The sequence below is a fragment of the Vairimorpha necatrix genome, chromosome 4 (genome assembly GCF_036630325.1).
Source record: "Vairimorpha necatrix chromosome 4, complete sequence".
NCBI lineage: Eukaryota > Fungi > Microsporidia > Nosematidae > Vairimorpha > Vairimorpha necatrix.
In genome coordinates this window covers 325,426-342,161 of record NC_088819.1, presented here as the reverse complement: position 1 = coordinate 342,161, position 16,736 = coordinate 325,426, and the positions used below count along the sequence as shown (strand labels likewise).

The 16,736-nt window shown below is 26.4% G+C and overlaps 8 protein-coding genes across 8 annotated transcripts; 6 read left to right on the top strand and 2 right to left on the bottom strand.

Moving 5' to 3' along the window:
• Positions 1-429: 429 nt before the first annotated feature.
• On the bottom strand, positions 430-1,482 carry VNE69_04069 (serpin-type proteinase inhibitor 2; the record flags this gene model as incomplete). Its single annotated transcript, XM_065473314.1, has 1 exon — positions 430-1,482. The coding sequence occupies one exon, from the start codon at positions 1,480-1,482 to the stop codon at positions 430-432; it is 1,053 nt and encodes a 350-aa protein (XP_065329386.1).
• Positions 1,483-1,803: 321 nt separating this feature from the next.
• VNE69_04068 (cation-transporting ATPase) lies at positions 1,804-5,091 on the bottom strand (the record flags this gene model as incomplete). Its single annotated transcript, XM_065473313.1, has 1 exon — positions 1,804-5,091. One exon carries the CDS (start codon positions 5,089-5,091, stop codon positions 1,804-1,806), a length of 3,288 nt encoding a protein of 1,095 aa, XP_065329385.1.
• A 1,567-nt stretch (positions 5,092-6,658) lies between these two features.
• VNE69_04067 (putative SP-containing protein) lies at positions 6,659-7,012 on the top strand (the record flags this gene model as incomplete). Its single annotated transcript, XM_065473312.1, has 1 exon — positions 6,659-7,012. The coding sequence occupies one exon, from the start codon at positions 6,659-6,661 to the stop codon at positions 7,010-7,012; it is 354 nt and encodes a 117-aa protein (XP_065329384.1).
• A 1,315-nt stretch (positions 7,013-8,327) lies between these two features.
• VNE69_04066 (uncharacterized protein) lies at positions 8,328-8,978 on the top strand (the record flags this gene model as incomplete). Its single annotated transcript, XM_065473311.1, has 1 exon — positions 8,328-8,978. One exon carries the CDS (start codon positions 8,328-8,330, stop codon positions 8,976-8,978), a length of 651 nt encoding a protein of 216 aa, XP_065329383.1.
• A 199-nt stretch (positions 8,979-9,177) lies between these two features.
• VNE69_04065 (uncharacterized protein) lies at positions 9,178-9,918 on the top strand (the record flags this gene model as incomplete). Its single annotated transcript, XM_065473310.1, has 1 exon — positions 9,178-9,918. One exon carries the CDS (start codon positions 9,178-9,180, stop codon positions 9,916-9,918), a length of 741 nt encoding a protein of 246 aa, XP_065329382.1.
• A 1,066-nt stretch (positions 9,919-10,984) lies between these two features.
• On the top strand, positions 10,985-11,395 carry VNE69_04064 (protein FAM72A; the record flags this gene model as incomplete). Its single annotated transcript, XM_065473309.1, has 1 exon — positions 10,985-11,395. The coding sequence occupies one exon, from the start codon at positions 10,985-10,987 to the stop codon at positions 11,393-11,395; it is 411 nt and encodes a 136-aa protein (XP_065329381.1).
• Positions 11,396-11,570: 175 nt separating this feature from the next.
• On the top strand, positions 11,571-12,239 carry VNE69_04063 (uncharacterized protein; the record flags this gene model as incomplete). The annotated part of the gene is made up of 1 exon (XM_065473308.1): positions 11,571-12,239. One exon carries the CDS (start codon positions 11,571-11,573, stop codon positions 12,237-12,239), a length of 669 nt encoding a protein of 222 aa, XP_065329380.1.
• Positions 12,240-12,678: 439 nt separating this feature from the next.
• Positions 12,679-16,395, top strand: VNE69_04062 (cation-transporting ATPase; the record flags this gene model as incomplete). The annotated part of the gene is made up of 1 exon (XM_065473307.1): positions 12,679-16,395. The coding sequence occupies one exon, from the start codon at positions 12,679-12,681 to the stop codon at positions 16,393-16,395; it is 3,717 nt and encodes a 1,238-aa protein (XP_065329379.1).
• Between the last annotated feature and the right edge of the window lie 341 nt (positions 16,396-16,736).

The following is a 16,736-nucleotide window of genomic DNA, read 5'->3' as shown; positions in this document are numbered from 1 at the left end:
TAATTTACCAATACTTGTTCTTCCTTTTGCTTCTATTATTCTTAAAGCGTTATATACTTGTATCTTTAATAAATATATATTTTGTTTGAAGTAAGATTTATTATTTTTAATTCGGAATTGACTTTAACGTAAATGAAAAAAAGGCCGAAGCATTGTTCTTTGTTAACAAATCGGACCATAACCGGCATATATTTTAAACCATCATATGCATGCGAGTTTTTTTTACAATATTGATAGATCAAATAATGCTTCAAGTTGTTGCTGACATCTCAAATCCATGTATGTGTTCTTCGTTATGGTTATACCAGCAAAGTTACATATGAAGAATATCGTATTTTTTATATTAAATATTGTTAATCAATAGAAATTTGTTGATATTAATTTTTTTGTTGTTACATTTAAACATAAAATAATTTTTTTGCAAATAATTTAATTTAAACTATTCCCTAAAAATTTTCCCATAAAGATAGGAGTGTTGGTTTGTTTGTCCTCAGAATGACGTGCAATAAACCAGAAAAACGGTTGATCAAACGAGTATGTTACTTTAGGGACTCTTCCTGAATCCATAAAATGTAATAACCCTACGGCAGACGCTATTGCGCCATTCATATTAACATCAATAACCACTTTTTGCTTAATTGTAATATCATTTGTTTTATCCAACTTTAGATTTTTAAGTATAATATCTAGTTCAAAATCCTTAATATGCTCATCGAAATTAATACTATACTCATATTTAAACTTAGGAAAACTTAAATTGACTATTTTACGAGTCATTTTCGAAATAATGTCGTTGAAAGAATCTTCGGAGAAATTATTTACAGAATCTAATTCCCAATCTAATAAATTTTTTGGCATAACAGCAACAAAACTCAAATTCGAATATTTGTATGGCATTTTAATAGCAATTTTCTTCTCGTCTTCATATGTATCAAAATCTGAAATTTGATGCATCATAATTTGTTTAACAGTGTCCCCATTTAATTTTTTAAATTTTTTAAGTCCACTATTCCTAAATATGTTTACCCAAGTCAAATCTATGTGTAAAACATTCATTATTAACAAAGGAATATCTGGAGAAAGTGTGTCCAAAGCATTCTGGATATTACCGTAGGTAACTTTTGAAATCAAATTATTAAAATTTACAATTTCTTGTTTTATATTGCTTGGATCGAATGAGACTAATTTTGTATTAAAAAAGTCATTTCTGATGATTTCCCTAATTTTGACATCATTTCTGTAGAATATAAAATTTTTAACCAGAAAATTTTCTTTGTTCTCTTTACTGCCTGACACTATCAAGTCGTAACAGTCCTTCGAATTCTTATTATACTCATCGATATCATTTGGAAATCCAAGTATATTTAACATTTGCTTCTGTGTCTCGTTGTCTACACAATTAGCAAGAATACCAAATACATGAGAAAAGGAGTACGGCGATATAGCTTGATTTTTTATACAATCTTTATCTTTAGACAACATTATGTGAAAAAACCTAAAAGATAAATTTCCAATAGCTTGAAAAAACTTTTTCATGGGGATAATATACATTTTCTATTTATATTAAAATAGGCGTTATACTTTAAATTTAATTTTTATTGAAGTATTGCAGCATTTTGTCAAATTTATAGTAATAGTTTGTGCAAATTCTACTAGCATAACAATGACGTATCAATATACACACACGCCATTAATGACGTTGCATAAAAACAAACAAATAAAGAATGCTTAACTACATTACATACTATTAAAAGATGATAGATGATTACCATAAACATAATTTTTAATAAACCAATTTTTTGTTTATTTTTTTAACTTATTAAATGTATAGACCGAAAGACAAAATAATCCATTGAGTATTATTATAGAGGTAATAATAATAAAATCATAGATATTATTTTTTTCAAATTCTAAATATTCTTGTAGCATCTTTGGACACATGAATGACATTGTAAGCAATAAAAAATTAAAAAAACCGAGTAAACACGACACAAATAAAAATTTCCTATTTGCCAATATTCCCTCTCTAAAAGGAGCGCAGTCTGAAACCATCAATCCAATAAAAATATTCTGAAAACTGTTTATAAAAAAAATGTATGTACCAGATTTAGAAGATTTTTTCAAAGTTTGGTAAGAGTTTTCTAGTAAATTAATTAAAAGATTAGATAATATCATAGGAGAAGTATGTATAAGGTTTCTTATAAGTGATAATTGAGAATATGATCCGTTTGGTTTTTTAACACTTAGTGACTTTGATCTTTTGAAATTAGTTAAGTAGTAAGAAATGCTGAAAATTAGAATGATATCCAAATAAAGCGATTGGAAATCCGTAAAAAACTTATTCCTGATTACCAAAAAAAGCAAATTAAAATAAACAAGAAAATTTGTTATGACCACAAATTTGTATCTACCTAGAGAGGTCGCATAAGCATTTCTACATTCTTTAATAAGAAGGGGTACAGCATCAATATTAGCGGCACAAAAACTTGATGCGAGACTCGCTTCATTTTGAGCCAAAGCTATTCCTACATCGGCCGTTGCTATAGCACCACTGTCATTCGCCCCATCTCCGCAAAATAAAACATTTTTATTTAAATTTCTATAATCTTCAACAAGACTTTTTTTCTGTGCGGGCGAAAATCGCGCAAAAACTCTACCTTTTTCTAAAATAAAATTTTTATAATGAGTTTTATAAAAAAATTCATAAGTTGCACCCTCGCATGCAACGACAAAATCATCTGAAAATTCTTTATAATTATTTTTATAAACTTCTAACTTTGCTTTGTCAAAATATATATCTCCATCCCCAAAACAAACCCATTCTACATCATAAATAGTTTTACATTTATCATCTATAACTGGAAATATAACTGTAGTATTTTCATCGATAATTCCACATTCTCTACTTACAGAAATAGCAGTCAAAATATTGTCACCAGTACAGACGTTCGTTAAAATTTCCGCACTGCGCAGATCTTTAATGACGTGACAAGATTCTGGTTTAAGTTTATTTGAAAATACTATAAAACATAGAAATTTCAAATCTTCATTGTTTGATAAATCTTTATATGCCATGGCCAACACACGGTATCCATTCAATGAATGATCGCGTACATTGTCGTCATAAAATTCTGGCTTGTTTTTTATCATTGATCCAATTTTATCAGGAGATCCTTTGCAAAAATAAATTTTTTTCTTGCCATCAAATACAATAACTGACATCATTCGTGACTCAGAAGTGAAATCTTCTGTCTCTAAAATTGTGATCTCCTTATTAAATAGTGTTTCTTCAACGCCTTTTTCTTCTTTCATATTTTTATCATTATCTATTTTATAGTCTATAATTTCGTCATCGCCGACTTTATCTTTATAGAATAAAACTTCGTTTTCATTGTCAAATTCTTTTAGAAATGGTCCTTGTATTTCGTTGTCTATACCTATATAAATTTTTCTAACATTATTATTGTCATATTTTAGTTTCGATTCAGAGAAAATTAACATTTCCAAATCTAAAGTATCTCCTGAATATTTTCCTTCTAATTCGTAGACTGAATGGCAAGCACTTAGTCCGATTCGCGTTATTTCATCAACTTCTTTAATATTTTTCATAATTTTTACACAATTGTCAATAAGAATAAGTTCCATACCATCACTGGTCAAAGTACCCGTTTTATCAAATATAGCGACTTCTACATTGCCTCCCAAATAAATTCGCTCTAAATTCAAACAAGAAATGTTTTCTCTTTTTAAATTTATATTTGATATTTGCATTCCGATATTTAACGAAGCGTACAGAGTGGGAGATGCAAGAGAAAAAAATAGATCAAGAGCATACGTCCAACACTGGCTTGTATCCCATAATAAATGAATTTTTAAATAATAAAAAAGTAAACACGACCCCAAAAACGAAGCCACGGCCAGATGTTTTATACTTTCATAAGCCGCTATTAAAAAATCTATATGTACGGGTTTCGGATTTATAATGTCTTTCATTATTTTCCCTCTTAAAGTATTAAATCCAGTACCTACGACTACTCCTAATGCAAAATCGGCTAAATTGCTCGGCGTATTTAAAGATAAAAGATTTAAAACTCTCTGTAAAGATTCGGAATTTGTATCTTCGCTATTATTTGGTACATTAATACTTCTTAAAATACTAGTCCCGGAGTAAATCACGCTTCTTTGACTTGATGACTTGCAAATTGGCACACTTTCCCCTGTTAAAAAGGATTCATCAGTGATGACATCTCCTTTTAAAAGCACAGCGTCACAAAAAAGTTCCTTACAGGGATTTATACAAATCAAATCGCCAGGATACAAATCACTTGTATTTACAGAAGTAAATTTTTTATTCCTAAACGTCATGACATATTTAGAATTTTGGGAATTTTCTAAATTTTTTTTTATATTAATTTCAGTATAAATTTGTTGAAAATGCCCATAAAAAAATATCAAAGAAACAATAAATGCGTAGATTTTGTAATCAATTTTTATATATAAAATTGTACAAAAAATATTAATAAAAACCGTTAAGTTACATGTATTTTCAATGAAAATATCCAAATATGAATTAAGCCTAAGATTATAATGATTTTTCCCATATAAAATATCTTTACAAAATATTTCAATATTTTCTTCTTCGTCTGTTTGTTTTATTTTATTATCAAAAATATTTTGTAATTTGGTTTTTTCATTAAAAAAAAATTTTGATATTACAAATCTATCTTGTTTATGATTATAAATAAATCTTCCATATTCTGTGTCTAAAACTTTGACTTTATAGTCTTTTATATAATTTAAAAGGCTACGATATTTTTGTAAATCTGTGTTTTTTGGTATATTGTAATATTTAAGATATCTAAAATCGACCTTTTTATATTTGTTAAATATTAAAACACAGTCAGAATATTTCAATTTACATTCTTTGGATATCAGAAAGATTTTTATATTTGGGAATATGCCACAAATAATGTGTAAAATACCCAAAGTTATTACACATAAAAATTTATAAATTTTTCCTATCCATGTTATTTTTCGTCCTTGAATATCTAGATAGTCTAAGAGAGCTTCATTGTTCTGAGATATTTTCATAAAAGGGATTAAATAAATAATTAATTTTATATGTAAAAAACATTTTTTATAAGATTTTCAAAATTTCTCCTTTATTTTTTTATTTCTCCTTTATTTTTCTGTATTCAGAATTTTTAATCTTGACACAATTTTTCTAATATTTGACAGTATTAAAAATATGCAAAATATGAAATTTTAAAAATCATCTTTTTATTAAATAAATATATTTCTAATTTTAATATTATTAAAAAAAACCTATTGGATGATATAATTACGTAGAATGTTCGATTAATCTTATTTGTTTTTTAAATTTTTACTTTCTGTGACCATTGCAGATTTCTACTATTTTGATCCTTAACATGACGTATACGTTTTCTATTAAAATTTGATCAATGTTCAATTTTTTAGTTGTAATCCCGTATTCTGAATGGGTAAAAATTTATTGTTATTTTTTATTTACATATTTTATAATTATAAAATGTTTAGTTATAATAATAAGCACAGTACATTCTTAAATATTTTTCAATACTATCTTTCATACTCTATTTTATAAAACTACATTAAAATTTTCATTTCATTATTTCTCGGGGAAATAATGTGAGATTTGGCAGTTTAAAATCATAAACATATGATGCAAATATTCTTTTACTATTTTAAAGCATAATTTAACTGATAAAAGGCTTTTATTTGTTGTTTGTTGTCTCCTGAAAACGCCATATATATAATTTAATGCATTATCTTTGCACATATAACCAATTTGTTTTTTTTTGTTTAGATTTTATAGCTAAAATACAACACAATTATGTTAAATAGAAAGTTAAATTTTTTTTCTAAATGAATTGATTGATTAAGTATAATTTTATTAAAGACTTTATAAATTTTAAGTTTTATATATAACTTCGTACAATAAAATGAATTAGATTGCTAACTGAATATTGTTTATATACAACCAATTACAGATATTCTGATTTTACGGGTTTTTAGCTTTCTTAATGAATAAAATTAATTCATACTTAATAACTATATTTCTTACTACCTAGATTATAATTCTACCCTAAACTGGTTTGCAAGTCGATTGTTAATATCAAAATATATTATTTTTCATATACTTGAAATGTATCATATGCTATTTCTTATCATAAATGCATAATTATAAATTGTGATTTATAATTAGAATCCAATTATCAAACAATTCAAAGTAAATTATCATTTAAAATCAATTTTTTTTCTAGCTAGGTATATAGTAGGTAAATTGATAAAAGATATTTTTGCAATGATTATTAGTAAAAAATCAAAAAAGACAATCTTATCAGTAATTTCTCCTTTTTGTATAGGATATGATAAAGTATAAGAAAAATAAAATTAAACGAATCAATCTTGTACAATATTATTCTTTTGTAATTTATAATTATATCACGTTAATACTATCAGATATCTTAAATGATTATTTTACAAAAAAAAATAATTATTAAAAATTCCGAATTAAATATTCGTTGAGTATTAACACTTTTATATATATTTACTGCAATATTTTCTTTCAAAACCTCTTCATTAGAATTGAGTATAAAAACCCCTCAAATTTCACCCCATGATATTTTTTTATTTATTAAATCTTTGTTTTACAACAACACTAACAGACACCACTGAAAACATTTTAGTCGATAATTTTCTGACTGATACCAAAAATACGAAACGAGACAATAGATTTAGCAGAATGATACCATTTATTTTTAAAGAAAGCAAAAATAATTATCATGATTTTGGAGATAACAATTATACTAAGTTGGTTAGCAATGAGAATGATATTGATTGCAAAGAAAAGGTACATATTAGGAATTATAAGAGAATAGAAAGTATTAATAATAAAAATGATAGTGTAGAAAAAGATAATTTTAGATCTTTATCAAGAAATTATGATCATATACGCGGAGTAATCGGATAAAATACCAATAAAATTTTTTCCTAATGTTTAGAAATTTTCTGGTTCAATCATTTATTTTTTATACAATTTCTTTAATAAAAATGATTTTTATACAATTTTTTTTTCTAATGTTTAGAAATTTTCTGGCTCAATCATTTATTTTTTATACAATTTCTTTAATAAAAATGATTTTTATACAATTTTTTTTTCTAATGTTTAGAAATTTTCTGGCTCAATCATTTATTTTTTATACAATTTCTTTAATAAAAATGATTTTTATACAATTTTTTTTTTCTAATGTTTAAAAATTTTCTGGCTCAATCATTTATTTTTTATACAATTTCTTTTAATAATTTTTAATTAATCTAAGATTCATAAAAATAAAATTTATTTACAGGATCGATTTTTAATGAAGGCTTATACGTTTTTACTACTATTCTGGTTTTTTTTAATATATCTAATAAATATGATAATAAAACTGGACAAATACTCGTAGAACTTAGCACAGTCCTTAAAAGACTTGGACGTTTTTAATACTTTTGTAGACTTATAGATATTTTATCTAATTATTATATAAATTTTTTTTTAATTTTTTGCTCCATTTTTTGCTCCATTTTTTCGCTGGGTCGTACTAAATATAGTGTTTAGTGCTCAATTTGGAGATTTAAGAATAAATTGAATTCAATAATTTAATTTGGTAGTATAAGTGTGTATATAAATAATCATATTTTAAATGTTATTTTTGTAACGTAAGCTATAAAATATCGTAAGAAATGTTTTTTTAGAACTTTTTAACCTCCACAAAAAGTAGTAAAAAAATGTTTAAGCCTTTAATATCTAGCAAATGAGTGTTATAAATAGATATATGAAGATTCACTGCGGTTCATTGACTTTTATATTTCTTCTTTATTTAAATGGTACTTAAGGTGTTCTTGAAAATTATAATTTCTTCTTTAAATTCTACCTATAAAATGGAATCTTTTTATATTCTAAGAAAAAATTTTATTTTCTAAAAATCAATATTGCACAGTTAAGTATTTGTATATTTTTAAAAAAAAACCTCTTAGCTTTAATTTGATATATCATTCTGAGTTTTTTAGCATAGAATGATAATATAAGAAGGAAATGTTTGTAAAAAATTGGCATAGTTCTTGTCTGGCATGTACATATTTGTGTTTATTCTGTCCTTAATACATCTAAAAAATATCCTTAAAAATCTTTTTAAATATTCTTCTTCCTTTATTTTTTTATTTCTAATTTATATCATTTGCCTATTTCATACATGTAATTATTTTAGTTTAAATATTAATATCTTATTTTTTTATACCCCTCAAAAATGCTCTTTTTATTCTTCACAATCCACATCTTTGCTCTCGTTTCCTACAAACTCAACAAACTTTCCAAATCCTCTGACACTTCCAAATTCCATTTCATTACAAAAAAAAACAATCTAGTTTTTTATTCCCAAAAATCCAAAGATGTTTACAAACCTTTACCAATCTCCCAACAAATTAATAATCTGATGAACATGGACGAATTAAGAATTGAAAAGAACAATTCTGTGTATTTAATCAAACCATTTGAATATTTCAAGATACAAATTAATAATGAATTAAAAAGTCTTGGCCAGTTTGACGAGTTGAAAATTGAGAATAAGAATGTATGTTTTTATTATACTAATGGTGATATTAGTAAAAAGACACAAGTTATATTTGTGTTGGGTGAGGATGAAACTAAAATTGAGAAATATTTTAGTGGTGAAGCGTCGTCGCTTGTGTATAAAATATATGGGAGTTTTATAGGAGAGAAAATTAGTTGTGAAATTATACATTATTTAGAAGAAAATGAAAATGAATCAAAAAACGAAGAAACTAAAGAAGAAACTAAAGCAGAAGAAGAAGAAGATTTCGAGAGTGCCTTGAAATCAGTGATGCAAACATTAAAAAGTAAATTATCATCTAAGCAGAGTGAAGAGAAAGATTTATAAATAAAAATGCGATTTAAAAATATTACATATAAGTAAATATTACAATAAAGTATATATTAATATTTGTTACATATAAGTATATATTAATATTTGTTACATACAAGTATATTTAATATTTGCTATAAATAATTTTTGACCTTTTTTCTTCTTATTGTACTAATTTTATATGTTGTTAAACTATTTTTCACTTACCCCCTAAATGTGGCTCCCTTGTCTTATAATTATCATTTCTGCCTATTTTTTCTTTCGTAAAAGACAAACCCGTCAAAAAATTCTTCAAACTTCTTCTTTCCTCCAATCAAACTTCTCTCACAATTTAGTCCTTTACCCTTCAATCTACCAATCCATAATCCTCTCAAAAAACAATTCAATTTTCAATTTAATGTACACTATAATTACACTTAAAAAGGATTTCTGTCTCACCCAGTTATTTTTCACTGACCAAACTGACAAATTGATCTTCAAATCTTTTTTAAATTACAAAACTCCCAATTTTTATATTAATAATGTTAGAAATGTTAATAAACATTTCGCCCGTAAATATTTTACTATTACTAAAACTAAAAATTACACTTATTATGGAAATATTTCACAAGAGATTGTTGGGTTTTGTAATAAATACAAAGTGGATAATTTTTACTGTTCGTATTGGACAGAAGATAAAAATGTTACAGAAGGGAGTGTGGTGTATTTAGAGACAGATATTGAGTATTTAGGGGATGAAGAGTTTATAAATGAGTTTTTTGGTATTTTTAAAGATATTCCTGAGGAATCAGAGAAGAGATTTGAGAAAGAAAAGAAGAAGATTATGGAAGGGATAGAGAAAGATAAAGAAAATGAGAAGAAGGATTTTGTAGAGCGGATTATTGAGGAGATAAATAAGAATACTAATAGAGGGAATATTATCAAGAAAAAGAAGCCAAATAAGAAGATCAAATAAATTATCCACTATCTAATTATATATTTGTAATGTAGTAAGTAAATGAATTTAATTAGGGTATCCTTATTGTAGTTTATATTTATAGTTTAACAAGGATAGGTTCCGCGTTAGCGTCTCCTGCTTGTAGGTAGCTTCTCGTTTCCATAGTCTTTTCCACATCGGCTTCGGTAGTCCAGAGAAATGCTTTCTAGAGTCTTCTTTAGCGTGATCATCTGGATGTGCGCTTCTACCTTCTTAGGGATGCCAAGTTTGTGGTATATGATTTGTGGAACTTAGTCACTATACCGCCCCAAGTGATTACGTAGGGAATTATTTCTGTTTTAAAACTATATATTAAGCCCAGTTCGTTGCAAAGACATCATACTTTCTTAACTTTTCGTTTACTAGAGTTTAATTATTTACCTTTTTATATTGAAAAGGTTAGGCTCAATTTCTGGCATACTGTTCTTTATTTGAAGCTTTGTTTTTTAGAGTATTGATCTATAAAGAGATCTCACTCTTGTAGTCCAGCGTGGGGGATTATTTTAACATGCCTTTAGCCCTGTTTATATAGAGTTAATTTTTCTTATATATTTCTTAATATGTCTGGCCACTCTGTCTTTTTAGATGTGGTGTTATTATGCTTTATTTTCGCCTTCTCCGCCTCTCATTAAAAGAGAGGGTGTTTTCAAATCCTCCCCATGGCTTCCTCATTAGACTTGATTTTATTATATCCCTCTTTTTGATGTACTTTCTGTGATATTTGGTCACCACTCCGTCTCATATATATGATCAGGTTTGTGTTCTTGTTTTTTCATTCTCGACATAGTAAGTCCATCCCTTTGGATTAAACTTTTTTATGCTATTTTTAAATAACCTTAAATAAATTTACTCTAAAAAATTTACTTAAAAAAATTTACTTAAAAAAATATAAATTAGATTTTGTATCATAAATTATCCTGCACATTACATAGTATTAATATTTTCTAATTTTATATTCTAATAATATTTACTAATAATAATATTCTAATAATATTTTATGATAATTTTATTTTATTATAAATATTTGCTTCTTTTTTTTTCTAGTATGAAATATAATAAGTCTAGTTTTAAATATGTTTATTCCTTAAAATGTAGATCTTGTTGTAAATATCTTTCTTTTAAGTCTATGAAATCTGTCTTGATTTCTAATAGTAAGATCAAGCTCTTCTCTACTAATTATCCCACTAGTAATGTAAGGAGATCTGGGTCTACTTATACTACCCGCTCTTGTACATGTCTTATTTCTAATATTATATGTATTAAGTGTCTTATAGTCCTCGGGTATAATATCTTAGTGCCTTGTAAGTTATGCCTTAGAAATAAGAATAATGGACATTTGTGGATGTTTGATATTAAGAAAGTGTATTATGACATAATAATACGGGGGATGAGAGTAATAAGATGGATAAAGAACATAATTGAGGAATATGAAGACATAGAAATAAAGATAAGATAAACCAAACTAATATATAATAAAAATATATAATAAAATATATATATAATATATAATATAATTATAATATTATATTGTACAATATTATGTATTAGTATAATATATTGTATATTAAATATGTATTGTAATACAATAAATATTTATATGTCTTTATTTTTCTTGACTTTTTTTGGCCCCCATGGAGAGCTCTAAGAAGATTGTCAAATATATCTCAGATTCCTTAAGTAACATGTCTACTATGATATTTAATTCATCATCAGATGACATAGAACTAAATGACATAAAAACTTATAAAGATGATACATCATTGAAAGATGATACATCTAAAACTAATGACACCTCTCTGGAATGGAGTAAGGATAATGTCTGCGATGAGACAATTATTATTAAGAAATCTGACTATGACAGAGTACTAAGCGAATTATCTTTCTCAAGGATGCAGAATAATAACTACAAAATCAAAGAAAGGGAATACACTAGACTGAGAAATGACTACGACAAAACTCTAACACTCTTGACTAATAGTCAACATATAAATAATAATATTATAGAAGATAATGACTTAGACAGACTGAGATCTACAGAACTGAGACTTAAAAGTCATATAAAAGCACTAAAGAAAGATCTCTTTGAGTCAGAACAGAGATCTGACGCATTTAAATGTATAGCGCAGAGTGAAATGGAAAACATGAGAGAAGAAATAAGAAGACTGGAGAGACAAAATAATCAAGAAAGAGAAGAAAAAGAGAAATTAGAGAGTAAAATAAAGAGACTGGAAGATATATTACAGAATAGATGTGAAGAAAATATAGAATTATTAGAATATTGTAAGTATTTAATGAAATGAAAAAAAAACATACTATATATAAAAAAAGATATATATCATATATATAAAAAGATATATTCTATGATATATTTAATTTAGAATGATACATTGATTTGGACACGTCATTACTTTTTCAACGGAAACAAACAAAATTGAAATAAATTTAAATGTAATAAAATATTTAATCTTTTGACATATAATAGACATAGTCTATATAATAATAGCAAATATTATTGATCTTTTTATAAGTTAAAAAGGGGAAATACCCCTTTAATATTTGATACAATCAAGATTTTTAAAATAAAATCAAGATCTGTAAAGAGACAATACATTTTAAAAAGCGAGTTAAAAAGCATCTTAAAAATGCAAGTTAAAGATGCAAGTTAAAATGTAAGTTAAAAAGGCATCTTAAAATGCATCTTAAAATGCATCTTAAAATTTTTACATTTTTTTACCCTTAATGAGAAATAAAGATTCATTTATAGACATAGAAGGAAGAAAGAAGACTCTTCTTTCTTCCTTCTACAACTTCTTATGTATAATCTCCTTGGGCTTCTTATACATGATCTGCAAATATAACCCAAAAATCAAAATATTTCTAACTACTAAAAAATCAAATCTAAATGAAGCAGAAATAATAATAATTACTAATAAATTTAAAAATTTAGAAATACAAAAAATTATAAAATATAAAACTGAACTTAATAATAAAAATAGATTTGTAAAAGATAATATTGTAAGAATACTTGATACAAAATACTCTAGATTTATTTATGATTATATTTCTGATAAATTCGTAGTTTGTTTGTCTAACAAACAAACTGACAATTTCGAAAATATATATTCAAAAAAATTGAAACTTAGCATAAATGAAGAATTTTTAGATCTCCAAGAAAAAGAGATTTTTTATGGTAAAAACATTAGTAATTTACAACTTCCTTCATATTTCCAAATATTACTTACTAATACTTACAGTATTAGTAATTTAATAGATATTCTTTGTATAATCTTATGGTTTAATATTGAATATAAAACTTATGGTTCAGTAATAGGCTTATTTAGAACATATTCTTATTTTTTAGAAAATTATTTAGATTTTAAGCATAAACAAGAAATGGAGAAATCTCAGAAATTTAGTAAAATTAAAGTTTTTAGAAATGGGAAATTTCAGGAAATAAATTCTTTGAATTTATTTCCTGGAGATTTGGTAATAATAAGACCTAGTGAAGAACTTTGTGCTGATATAAAGATTTTGAAAGGGGATTGTATAACAGATGAAAGTTTTTTGACTGGGGAAAGTGTGCCCATTTGTAAGAGTGCGAGTCAAGGGTCGATTTTGTATAGTGGGACATCAGTTTTAAGAAGTGTGGGGGATTTTAAAGGACTAGAAAATACGAAGATTAATTCACTTTACCGAGTGAAGAACCTAACGAATAATCAAAATAAAAAGATAAATGATCTTAATAAAAAGATAAATGATCTTAATAAGGAAAATGATCTTAATAAAGATAATCATAATAAAAAGATAAATGATAAATATTATAAGGAAAATCTTAATAAAAGAAAAATAAACAGCATGAATAAAACCAAAGATGAATTCATAAATAAAACCAAAAATAACAAAGATGAAGAAAATCGATTTAAAGATGAAGAAGACTGCATGAATAAAACCAAAGATGAATGCATAAATAAAATAAATAACAAAGATGAATTCATAAATAAAATAAATATTAAAGATGAAGAAAATCGATTTAAAGATGAAGAAGACTACGCTGTTGGGGTCGTAGTAGGAACAGGATTTAATACTGCTAGAGGCAGAATAATGAAAGACATCATAAACCCAAAACCAGTCTACATTCCTTTTCTCTCAGAAGCCATGTCTTACATTTTCTACACTATAATCCTGGCAATATCTTTTACCATCTTCTACTGCTTCTACTTCCACTTCATTTTAAACTGGTCTCCCTTCTCAAACTTCATCTACAGCTTAGACTTACTCTTCACTCTGGCCAGTCCCGCTTTATACGCTTCTCTTAAAGTGGGCACACAAGTCGCAAATAGAAAATTATCAAATTACAAAATTAAGTGTAACAACACAGACAGAATATTTCTATCAGGAAATATTAATATGGCAATATTTGATAAAACAGGTACACTGACGAGTGAAGGACTAGAGTTTCTATATTTTGATGATTTAAATATGAAGACATCTAGTATAAGAAATATTAGTAGAATGTCAAGGATGGGATTTAGTTCTTGTCATTCTGTTTATGAATTAGATGGGAAATATTGTGGAGATAATTTGGATATACAAATGTTTATATTGTCAGAGTCCAGATTAGTAATGAAGAATGAAAAAGAGTGTATGAGGGAGATAATAATGGGGAGATATGAAAATATAACAGGGCCCTTTTTAAAAGAGAAAGATAAAAATCATGACAAGTTATTTTATACTATAAAAGAAGATATGAAATTTAATAGAGAAGAAATAAATCTACATGGGGAAAATGAACTAAATCTACATGGGGATGACAAATTAAACATATATAGAGATGCATGTAAAGATGTTTGTAAAGATGCATGTAAAGATGAATGTAGAGATGGATTTAATAAAGATGAATTCAATGACGAATTAAACATATTTAGAGATGCATTTAAATTTGAAGACTCAAATTGCGTGCAAATTTTGAGAACATTCGACTTCTCTTCAGAGGCAAAAAGAATGAGCGTCATAGTGAAAAATAATACAAAAAAATACATCTTCACAAAGGGATCCCCTGATAAAATAAAAAATCTACTAAAAATAATCCCAGAAAACTACGACTTGAAAGTCAAAGAACATTCCCTCGTAGGCCACAGGGTCATATCCTTGGCATACAAAGAAATCAAAGAAATAGGCACACAAGAAGAATGCGAAAAAGATTTACTTTTCTTAGGCCTGGTCGTCTTCTCAAATAAACTTAAACCTGAGTCAAAATCGGTCATCACTGAATTAAACCAGGCAAATATTAACCCCTTGATTTGTACAGGGGACAACATCCTGACTGCCATTTCTGTAGGAAGAGAAAGTGGAATTATAGACAATCCTACTGTCATCTTCCCTGTACTCCCAGAGAAATGTACATCTATTTATGACGTAGACTGGGTGTGTCTAAGTGACGAAGACCTTGTCTTCGATAAAGTCAGACTTCTTTTATATAAAAATAATTATGACACGTACTGCGATGACTTCGTCGTCGCATGTGAAGGGAAAGAATATGAATATTTCAAAAATACAAATTATTTCAATTTTATATTGGAAAAAGGCAAAATATTCGCCAGGTTTAATCCTGCGCAGAAGAAAAGTCTAGTGGAAGATTTAAGGAATAAAAATAAAATCTTGTTCTGTGGAGATGGGGCAAATGACAGTGGGGCTATCGCCACTGCAGACGTGGGCATTGCCTTGGCTCATAACGAGGCGAGTTTGGCGTCAAGTTTCTGCGCCTCAAATATCAAATCTGTCCCTTTACTAATCAAAGAATGTAGAAATGCGTATGTCTCGTCTATTTCACTTTTCAAATATGTCTCTATGACTTATTTACTCGCTTTCTTCTGCTTAGGCTTCTTAGTCCTCAGGAATTTATTCCTGAGTGACTTCCAGACTCTACACATAGACATCTTCATAATTGTCCCTATGATGCTCATCATACCAAATTTTAATATGAACGATAAATTATACAAATCTCCTCCTAATATCTCTTTATTCGATTATAAAGAATATATTCCTTTTTGTGTAAGTCTAATATCCCAATCTCTAATAATATTCTATTTATCTATGTATGGCCCTGGGTCTGATGAGATAACTGAGAAATCTAAAGCGGGTACAATCGTGTTCTTTATAAGTGCATGTCAATCTGTGTTTAATGGACTGTATTTTAGTGACGCAGTACCACATAGAGAAAGTATATATCAAAATAGACGAATTATAAAAATATCGGGATTATTTTTAATATTTAATATCTTATTATTAATACTAAATTGGGTGGATAATGAATTTATAAATTGGGTTTTGAGTAAATATTTATTTGAGCGTATTGATAATAAAGAAATGGGAATTATAGGATTGGGAATATTAATGAGTGGAATAGCATGTTTTTTGGTACCAAAATACACTAGAAAAATAATAAAAAATTTTTAAACAGTAGACTAAAGCTTAACGCTATAATTAAATTAAGAACTGTGCATTATAAATAATTAAGTTTAAATTTAAATTAAGTACGATTAGATCGAAAGCTTCTATAGCTAGGAAAAAAGGCATATTCTAAAAATAAAAGTCAATATTAAAAACGATAAAAATTTTTACATATATTAAAAACAAAATGTTAAAAAAATAACAGTATATCAAAAATATTCTAAAAAACAAGAACTGGTGTATATGTAAAAAACATAAACAAATCTCCTGATTTATATGTTGAATAGCCATATTAAAAAAAAACGTGATCTACTTAGATATTTTACACAAAATATAAAAATAAACTT